The 10,865-nt window shown below is 35.5% G+C and overlaps 1 protein-coding gene and 1 non-coding gene across 2 annotated transcripts; both read right to left on the reverse strand.

Moving 5' to 3' along the window:
- Positions 1-1,988: 1,988 nt before the first annotated feature.
- Positions 1,989-2,489, reverse strand: LOC139191768 (uncharacterized). Its single transcript, XM_070812782.1, has 2 exons — positions 2,287-2,489; positions 1,989-2,127 (listed from the first exon to the last, which is right to left on the reverse strand). The coding sequence occupies exons 1-2, from the start codon at positions 2,487-2,489 to the stop codon at positions 1,989-1,991; spliced, it is 342 nt and encodes a 113-aa protein (XP_070668883.1).
- A 1,453-nt stretch (positions 2,490-3,942) lies between these two features.
- LOC103401130 (uncharacterized) lies at positions 3,943-5,111 on the reverse strand. Its single transcript, XR_011575745.1, has 2 exons — positions 4,928-5,111; positions 3,943-4,574 (listed from the first exon to the last, which is right to left on the reverse strand). It is a non-coding gene; the product is annotated as an uncharacterized protein (transcript).
- Positions 5,112-10,865: the final 5,754 nt, after the last annotated feature.

Raw genomic sequence — 10,865 nt, forward strand, 5'->3', positions numbered from 1 at the left:
TCACTTGTCAAGGGTTCCTAATATCTAATGATAGATGGTGAATCAAAACCCACATAAATTCCCAGTCAGCGCTCAGGTCCAATTTTAGTGCGTTATGGCGGTGCAATAGGCACATAAATAGCACAACCAAAAACTCGTAAATGTGAAACGTTTGGCTGATTCCCAAACACGAGTTGTACTGATGAGTATTGGTGGTTGCCTATAGGTCTTAATCGAACCAATGATGCAGCATGTAAGCTGGCATGCCCTTATGCAGAGACTGGCAATTTTGTTTTCATGAGCAAAGTGCGAGCTATTAATTGAAGCCGCTTGATAAATGCTTCTGCTAAACCATTTTGAGTATGGACATGAGAAACAAGGTGTTCAACACCAATGCCCAATGTCATGTAGTAATCATCAAAGGTTTGAGACGTAAATTCACCAACGTTATCAAGTATGATTAACTTAATGGGGTAATCTATGAACTATGCTCGCAACTTAATTATCTTAGCAATAAGTCTCGCAAAAGCTACATTTTGAGTAGACAAGAGGCAAACATGTGACCATCGGGTAGATGCATCAACCAAAACCATAAAATATTGAAATGGTCCACAAGGTGGTTGAATAGGCCTACAAATATCCCCTTGAATTCTTTGCAAAAAATGATGGGGATTCAACATCAATATTTAGTTGTGATGGTCTAATTACCAACTTCCCTTGAGAACAAGCTTTACAAGGGTTATCATGTGTGATAGCAATGTGTTTGCTCAATAATGGATGTCCATTAGCGTTGGTAATGATTCTTCGCATCATGGTGGATCTTGGATGACCCAGACGATCATGCCAAAGCATATAAATTTTTGAATCAATGAACTTCTGGTTCATGATAGTATGTGCTTCAATTGTCTTTATGTATGTATAATACAATCCACTCGATACACCACGCAACTTCTCTAATATACGCTTTTGGGTATCATTGGAGGTAATGCATAGATATTCCACATTTTCTGCCCTTCTTGTTTCAATGTGATATCCATTTAAACATGTCTTTAAAACTCACCAATTTTGAGTAGACCGAGTAGCGTACAACGCATTTTGTATGGACAATATTGTTCTATTTGGTAACATGATCTGGGCTTTTCCTAAGCCTTCAATTACATCTAATTGGCTTGATATTTTTGTTACCTTTACGTTTGTAAGCATCAAGCTTGAGAAATATTTTCGATCTCGAAGTATTGTATGCGTGGTTACGTTGTCTGCAAGACAAATATTTCCACCATTTCTCTTGTTTTGGGAATAACCATAATTTTTATCCATACTCTCTGAGTAAGGGAATCACAGTTAAAAACAATTTATTCATGATAAAAGGAAATTGAAATGCCACTTTTATTGAATTGAAATGCAATCTTTAGACTACAAGCTCAGTAATAAGAGTACATCAAACATAAATGATTCAATCGGACCAATACACTTCATTCCCTCTTTCCACAATAAATTCTGAGACATCTAGGTAGGTTATGTTCAATTGCCCTAATAAGTCGAACACTAGATCGGGTATATCCATCGGTTTAGCATGGTCAATAAAATTGGTTTCAACATCTTTATCCTTGAGGGAGGCTTAATACAAGTCTACCAGATGTTTTGGGGTACGATAGGTACATGCCCAGTGCCCATTGCCACCACACCTATGGCAAACTACTTTAGGATTTCTAGGAGTATTATTCATATAAGCTTTTCCCTTGTGGTGATTTACATTTGTGAAGCTCGAGCCTAAATTATGCCTTGGAACTTGGTTTTGAAACCAGACACCATGATTCTTGTTTTTCCCATTCCCCCGGCCTCGCTTGTGGCCACGTCCTCGTTTGTAATTATTGCCATGATAGAATGGTATTCACTTCAAATGAAGCAGCATTCACTTATGGAAATGGTGCTGATCCAGTAAGTCAGGACTTATGATTTTTCATCAGAAGCTCATTGTTTTGTTCAGCCACAATGAGTACAAATATTAGCTAGTTGTACTCGGTAAAGCCCTGCTCTCTATACTGCTGCTGCATGAGCATGTTGGAAGCATGAAAGGTGCTGAAAGTCTTTTCCAGCATATCTTCCTCAATGATGGTTTCCCCACAAAGCTTTATCTGGGGGCTAATTCTGAACATTGAAGAATTGTACTTAACCATCGACTTGAAATCTTATATCTTCACGTGAGTCCACTCATAACGAGCCCTTGGAAGAATCACCATTTTCTGGTGATTATATCTATTTCTTTATGCCTTCCAGAGGGCTAATGGATCTTCAACCGTTAAGTACTCGCTCTTCAGTCCTTCATCAAGGTGGCGATAGATAAAGATCATGGCCTTCGCCCGATCTTGAGAGGATGCACTGTTCTCCTCCTTGATGGTTTCTCCAAGATTCCATGCCTCCAGATGGATCTTGGCCTTTACTACCCAGGTAAGGTAGTTCTTCCCATTAATATCTAGGGCAACAAAATCAAGCTTTGCTAAGTTCGTCATTTTCTTTTCTGAAAGAAAAATAAGATGTGTAAGAACTTGCAATAATATGCATTCTGGAGGAATATAGTGTTAGAACTTCTGGTTCTTACAAAGTTCTCATTTTGATCTTTAGGGCCAAAATGATAAGCACTCGAAAATTTAGGCTCGAGATTTACATGATTAATGAGGAGGGCAATTGTACCGCACCACTCTCATTAAAACAATATAGCATAAGATGGGTGATTGTATCGCACCACTCAAGCAGCAGGAAAATTTAAATATGCAGAGCAAGGTGGACAATTATACCGCACCACCTAAAATTGCAATAAAATTAAATCTCCAGTTCAAGATGGGTGATGATACCGCACCATCTTCAATTGCAGTAAAATTAACATAAATAAACATGAGTTAGTAATCAGGAGCTATACCAAACAAGAAATCAAAGATATAAGTAATTGTTATATTGAGAACTAGAAGCATGCATGGTGCTAGCAGTTCTTCGCGATGGTACATCCAGCAGGTGATGCAGATGAGGAAGAAGAATAGTAAAATCCTTAGAGGAAGCATTTTTCGACGAATGATGATGAGAACTGTTTAGGATTAGAGAGTTGTGCTGATAACATGTTATAAATATGCAAAAGTTAGAGAGATAACCTTTGTTAAGGACATGAGTGAAGTAGGTGCAAAATATCACACTGTTTTGTTTCGTAACTATAACACAAATGGATTGCAGATAAAAAGAGGAAGGGAGGGATACTGATATTATTGCTTTTAGTTCTTTTCTCTTTCAGTTGTTGTATCTTGATCACTCGTGGAGTGCTCTATTTGTAGATCCACATCCGTAAGTTTATAGAGAATGAAAATCACCTGTGACAAACCAAACAATCATCCGTGATAAACCACTTTTGAAAAAACATAACATAACACAACAAACTATTCCCTACTATTCCCATGTGGGCATTCAATCATTCTCATAATTTTTTACAACACCTTGTTTTGTATCAACTAACCAAAAAATCAAATTGCTGATAAAGAACTTGAAGCAGGTTCACCAACAAGTTTTGAACCCCTGACTTGCAGGAACACAAAAACCCCTTTAACCACCAAGCCGCAAATTCTTTAGTTACAAAACCAACAGATAAAGTATATAAACTAATATTTCAAGATAGGCCCGTGCCCATCTTGGTCTCCATATGGCTCCGCCACTACGAATTTGGATGAGATTTTCTAAAATCTAACAATATGTGATAATTGGCAGCTTCATACTAATTAAGAGGGTAAATCGACAAAGAAATAAATAATTCAAATGAGTAATTGGCAACTTTGTCATAGTTAGAGGGGGTATTTGACAGTTACCCTGCTTATTTAGAAACGTCAACGTAAAAGCATTATGCAACAATAATCAACAAGTCCATCCAAGCATTCCAATAAAAAAAGAAAAAACCAACAAGGGATAAATGATTAGGTGTGCGTGTGAACAATACGAATGGCATCAACATTATCACTCTAATTTTTACGAGCTTTAACTCTTACACATGATTATTCTTGTCTATGAATACAATTCACATAACTCTATAGATTATGATTAGGTCAGTCGTTCATGTAAAATAACGATTTTTAACTCAACATGCATGTAATTTCCACAATGAGATTCACATGCATCCATCAACTATTAAAAGTCTCCAACTAATCAGCACGCGAATGATTGAGCTTAACAAACTCTAACCCAAACTGACAAATTGATCGATCATACAAAATCATTGACCTTGACAATATCATGGGTTATTTGACTTTATCATCACATGATAGAACAGGAGGGGTTGTGATCATAACTAGGCTCCAGCCTTACAATGGCCAATCTTTGACATACTTCACAGTTATGGGGCATGTGAAAGTGTTCGACCTTCTGGTCTGGTTTTTTTTCTTCAGGTTTCTTCACTTCGGGCTTCTTTTCTGCAGGTTTAGGTGGAGCAGGAGGCGGCCCTATACTCACTACTTCAGCAAATTTGCCAGCTTTTCTAGTTCGAATAATTATTTCATAGGGATCACAGTTGCCTGTTACAGTCAAAGTTCCTTTGGTTGCATCAACTTCAACTTTATCCACACCTGAAATGATCAGAGGTGATTAATTAATATGACAGATATTATTGTACACTTTTGGTTTTGAGGTTGTGAGGCTTAAATGCTTAATAAACTGTTGAGTTTTATTTTGGTCAGTTGTCCACACGTGCTTGAGAGATTCTCAATCATTGATATTGTGGGAGACCTTTATCAATCAATGATTAGTAGTTGTTTATGAACGCATGAATTGCTGATAATATCACATGTTGTATACTACGTTCATACGATAAGTCGTGATTAATCTTATTCTAAATAACTAAGAAGTGATACAAGCATAATTCATCCATGCCAAGGGAAATTAAGGAAATAAGATTCAAGAGGGGACATGATTATGTTACCTTGTAGGCCAGAAACTGCCTTGAGAAGCTTCTTCTTGCATTTTAGGCATGATGTATCAACCTTGAGGACAGTCCTTTGTACCATTGAAGAGCTAGAGCTTATACTCTCTCTCTCTCTCTCTCTCAACTAGCTATAAAGGCGGTGTAATCTATGGAGCTTTGTTCACTCCCTAGCTACTAGCTAGATAAGCTCATCTCAATTAAGCTGTTCGATTTTGTCCAATTGGCCTAAATTTATATATAAATCCTAAGTAAACAACATATATTTTGTATCACCAACTTGATCAAAATCAAGCCTGCCAAAGTGACGGAGATGAAACCTAATTGTTTCATTGACTTGTTCTTATTTGACCCAATTTGATTCCCCAATGCTATCAACCACCATCCACCATATGTCATTCATATTAGATACACCAATATGTGAGGAAATTCAAGACACAAGCTAAATAAAAAATATATATGAGAGGAAAAAAACAAAAGTATATGTTGACAAAGTAATCCGATCAATCAAAGGATAGGGACTATTTTGACTATATGGTATGATCCATATATAATCATTTTCCTCACTTAATTTGTCCAAAGTGGCTTACAGATATTATGAAATCATCAAGATATGCCTTGTTATTCAAACAAAGTGGAGAGCATGTCAAACAAAGCGTTTTTTATTTAGGTTTCGTGCACTTGTATACAAGTCAACTAGTCGAGGTCAAATTTGCTTGTCATACTTATATGTAAAATAAAGAGATATATTTTCTTTATTTGTAAATCACAACTTATTTGTACATGCAAAAATACCTTATTAAAATTATGCAAATAGTTCATAAATATATAAAATTGTGATCTGCTGTATAAAAAAGCCAAGTAATTAATATGCCAAATGATATGTAGCTCGAACAAGGAAAATAGTTTTTTATTTTTTTTTGTAAACTGGAAATATTATTTTAGGACAAAGGCCAAGCAAAGTTACATAGAGGTCCAAAAACAACTTAAGTACAGAACAAAAAAATTAAGCCTCAAAAGTACACAAAAAAGAGCCCAAAACAAGTTTTGGAGCCTAGTACAAACAAAAACGAAACAAGAAAACCGTAGAACTTTGGACCAATTAGCTCCATCCCCTTACGATTTCCACGGTCTGCAATCATATCTCTTAACTGCATTTTGTCGCGGTTTTATCGGAAGGTAAGTAGAGTTATGGTTCGGGTGTTTGCACCACCTCCTTCCTCCTGTTTGCCTTTATTGGCTCTCTCTCCGGTGGGTTGTGTTTTTCCATTGGATTCCTTGGTTTTGTGGGTGTGGATTTTATGGTGTTGTTTGCACGGTGATGGGGCACTGGTTTCCTTCATTGCTGGGGTTTTGATGATTGATGGGCAGTTTGTGATGGTGGCTTACAAGGAAAATAGTTATGTATAATCTATGCGGTCGTTTGATTCTCAATCAATTAAAAGAATCCACAATAATTTTGAGTCCTTACCCATTACAATGGGCAACGCATACTCGAGCTGTTGCACACTATTGCTTAAGAATGACCGCGCATGTTGTTGTGTAATGCTATATGCTGGTCCCCACAGAGTATAACCTTAGGGAAAAGGATCCTCTCTGGATCCTTTTTGTAGGGATCCGAAGAATTCATCAATCACGATCGTTAATCATACATCGTGCGATTAGTTTTTGTTATATACTATTTATATTCAATTTTAAATTTTAAATAATTTCTGATCACACGATATGCGATGAACGACCATGATTGATTGGTCCTTAAGATCCCCACAAAAAGGATCTGGAAAGGATCCTTTTCCTAACCCTAAGGGGATGAATAGATAGAACTAAAAACTCATTTTTTTTTTTATTATTAAGAATTATGTATTATTCAGATGCTTCCAAAGAATTACGTATTTAATTAATCATAAATGTTTATCAAATGTTGTTAATTTTATTTAACCAAAGAAGAGAAATGAACTCTGATTCTATGTCGAATAGTTTGGCAAAGTAGCAGCCAAGATATGTACAGAAGAAGTGAGTTTTTGACAATTGATAAAGGAATAATTAATTAATATTTAGCTTCATTTTTGTCTGGGCATGTATTGTCATGGATACAAAAGTCTCCAAAGTATCAAGAATTCTTTGCGAGTGATGCTCTAGGATTTTTTAAAGAAAAATTAACGAAAAGTTCTTAAAATTTTTAGTTTTAATGAAAATAATAAAATAAAGGTGTAAGTGAATAATATCATAAGTGATTTTTCAAGGTAAAAATATCATTTTCATTAAAAATGAACAGTACCGAGAATGTTTCATTATGATTTCTATTTTTTAAATAATATTTTCCTGTAAAAGAAAATAATATATAGCTAAGCACAAACCAACAAGAACAAACTATTTAATTAGCTGGTGGAGATAGACCACCTAATTATCGTTGTGAACAAAGATATGTATCTTTTTAACTGTAATTTATTTTCTTTTAAGATAATTCATCAGGCTATATAAGGGTTTCTAAAGAAATAATGAAAATTTAATAAAAGTCAGGTATGAATAAAAATACTTCGTATCAATACGAGTGAAGTATGATACACATTGGAGCAAAGTTTCTGGGTGAAAAAATAAACTTGTGATATATTATGCCTTTGTTTTTGTTTGACTTAAGAGATAATAGAAGCGAGAGTCGAACTCTTATCATGAGTACAAATTAAGGGTCATGCCACTTAAAATATAAATACGTGCACGCAAGCTCTAACTAAAACTTGTCATAGCATACATCAACTACGGCATTCCCAGTTTCTTGTTACTTTATTTTGTGGAAATTGGGAATGATTATGTGCATTAGAAGTGTACTCTTCAGAAGGCTATAATTATTTTTTGGTCAATTCAGAAGGTTATTATTACTTGAGACCCACGAAGGCAAGAAAAGCTAGCACTGATTGCAAAATCGCATTATATTGGAGAATAAAAGGCCCGAAACAAAACGAAAAGAGTTGAGAAGTATTGGCACTTTCTTTACTCCTCTTTGAGCGGTTCACATGCCAGTAATTATTTTAAGCGGACATAAACACCACGATATCAAGCACTTCTTCACCACTTCACATATGATATCAAGCACTTCTTCACCACTTCACATATAATTAAATACCATATAGGTATACCAATTTTCTAGTAAACTTGGTAGTGTGAATGTTGTAACTTGTAAGTGGGAAGAAGAAAAAAAGGTGATTCATTTTCAGGCATTTTTTTCTACCACATTTTCAAGTATAATATTATATGGAGTTCCCACTAGGGAAAAAAGGTTTGCAAATGAGAAATTTTTATTGATGGAAAGAAGTTTGTTTTTTGGTTTATAGCTTTAAATCCTATAATTATGTTTGGGTGCGGGATTTCGAAGATTCAAGAGATTGAGATCACATTAGTAACAAATATACTATAAAATATTAGATGAAGGAGATTAGAAAACCTTTTCATGAGCATTGAAAGACATGTAAGAAGGATTTGCAAATCACTACTTGAAAGAAGGCATTTACAAATTTCGCTCACATGCTTTTGTAAATGATCATGAAAGACATTTATAATCTTTGATATTTAACATTTTGTAGTTCATTCCTTCCTAGATTGGCTTCAATCTCTTGAAAGTTAGAAAACTATTTTGGGTTGAATTTATTTGTGTTTGGGGTAACGCTAGTTTCACTCTAAGTAAATTCTAGCAAAAACTTGTTTCCAAGTCCCTTTTTATCCAAAAATTGTGTTTCAGAGTTTGTTGTTGCATTTTTTAAACTTATTAAGTGTTATTTAATACTGAAAGATTAATAATACATAGGGAACATGAAGCACATGTGCACACCAAGTTCTATAAATAGGCCAAAATTGAGCAAAATTAGTATCAAAAGTAAACCAAATCAAAAGTGATAAAATTGAAATCACAATACTTTAAAGTAACAATACCACAAAGAAATTGACTTTCTTACTCCCCTTTTTGTCTTTGGTTCAACTCAAAGCAGAATGAGTCAATAGAAATAAAGAGAGGAATGCATAAAAAAAATGAGAGCATGAAAAATACTACTTACAAGAATAGTGATTGTTAGGGGCGGTGGATTAGAGGCAGATATAAAAATTTGTCCCTGTTAATCTTTATTAGGAGCAGAAATATAGATTTGTCTTTACTAATTGTAATAGATAGAGGCGAAATAATAAATGCCCCTATTAGTGTTACTACTTTTTGGGGCGAAAAAAAATCACATCTACAAAATTTAGTTATTTGTGGTGGATGAATAAGCCTCTAATATATATATATTTTTTAACTTAATTCATTTTTTTAATTTAATTACATTAGAAGCATTGATCTCCTTATATTTAACTTTTTTTTCTTAATTATTAATCAAATAAATAAGACATTTATCAAAACCTTAATTCTAGGATAACCAACACGCAGATCCCCTATATTTCTCTCTTGATCTTTCTTTCAGGTATCTTTTGGTATGCAGACGGGACATGACGGAATGAAATGGGACGGGACGGGACGGAACAGGACGGGACATAACGGAGAGGGAGCAAAGATGCCCTCGGATGGAAACAAGAAGGAAGAATAAGGAGACGGAGAGGTTATAATTTTGTGTTCCACGGATGTGGAATGAGTTGTTCCAGGGGATGAGGCGGAACGAAAATTCACCCAAAATTCGTCCCGTGAAACAGCGTTGTGGAGCCAAAAATAATCACAAGGCAACACATGGATTTGTGGACAAAAGAGGACAAAAATACCTTTGAGACATAACGGGATTCCTACGCGCGGGCAATGGGTAATCATCCATCAACCAAGTCAAAAGTGCCCAAAATAGGTAACAATTCAAAACCTATCTCATCAAATCCCTTCTACAAGGTAACTCCCAAAACCTATTTCATTCCATATATTTTTTACCTCATTTTCCCTTTTTTAGCTAATCAATTAGCTAATTATCTTAATCATTCCATAACTCCCAAAATAATTTCTTTCAAAATATGTTAATTAGTCAATCAATAGATTTATTACCTAATTAATCTATTAATGGCTAATTAACCACAATTTACACCCAAAAAATACCTAAATGGCCGGTCCCTATTCTCCTAATAGGGCCGGCCATATCCCTATATATAGCTCACCATTCTCTCCCAAAAAGGACTTCCAACTCTTGCTAAAATTCTCTAGAATTCTCAAACACTTTTTCTCTCTAAATTCTAACTTTGGCATCGGAGGTTCTTCGGCCAAAGCCCCCCCATTCATCGTGAGCGCGTGAGGCTCTTGGCATTGACCTAAGGTGTTAATTGTTTTGTAGGTGCAATTTTGTCCAAGTTCAAGGAGGAATAAATTTGCATCTACAAGCGCGTTCCACCTATTTTAGGCGCACCAAACGTGAGACGAAACGCCTCGTCCCACTCTGTTCCGTCCCGTCCCATGTACCAAACGGTACCTCACGGCACAAACTATGACGACCTGTTCCAATTTACGGTATATATTTTATCCCTGAGTATGTAAAGTGACGATAATGCCCTCGAGGCTTAGTGATGTGGATGTACATTTATAGTTTTTAATTATTTTTCCAGTTGACGTGATTTAATTATACGTGACGTCATGAGAACGTTGACGCGAGTTAGGCTCAAACTGGAGTTGTGATGAGGAAGTTATGAACAAATAGGTGTAATTAGGTAGAGTTATAATTTTGGGTTGTCCATAACCTATCCACCAATTATCTTCTTTTCCTACAACTTTGGACCAAATAGAATTTTTAGGCTTGTTTTATTTCTTTTGGACCAATTGTTAGGCCCTAAATCACATAGCCCAATTAGGGCTTATGATCCTTTTATGTTGCCCAATCCCGTAACCCACACAGACACACCTACACACACGTATGTAACTCTCACCCTCACCATTTCTCTCGAATCTTCTATCGTCCGTACAACCCAAGCCTTCCAACCTTCAAACACC

Source organism: Malus domestica, chromosome 15 (genome assembly GCF_042453785.1).
Source record: "Malus domestica chromosome 15, GDT2T_hap1".
Lineage (NCBI taxonomy): Eukaryota > Viridiplantae > Streptophyta > Magnoliopsida > Rosales > Rosaceae > Malus > Malus domestica.

Coding starts and splice junctions, on each gene's coding strand:
- LOC139191768 (XM_070812782.1), bottom strand. CDS start 2,489: ATGACGAACTTAGCAAAGCTTGATTTTGTTGCCCTAGATATTAATGGG. Junction 2,128..2,286: donor GATGAAGGACTGAAGAGCGA/GTACTTAACGGT, acceptor TTCAATGTTCAG/AATTAGCCCCCAGATAAAGC.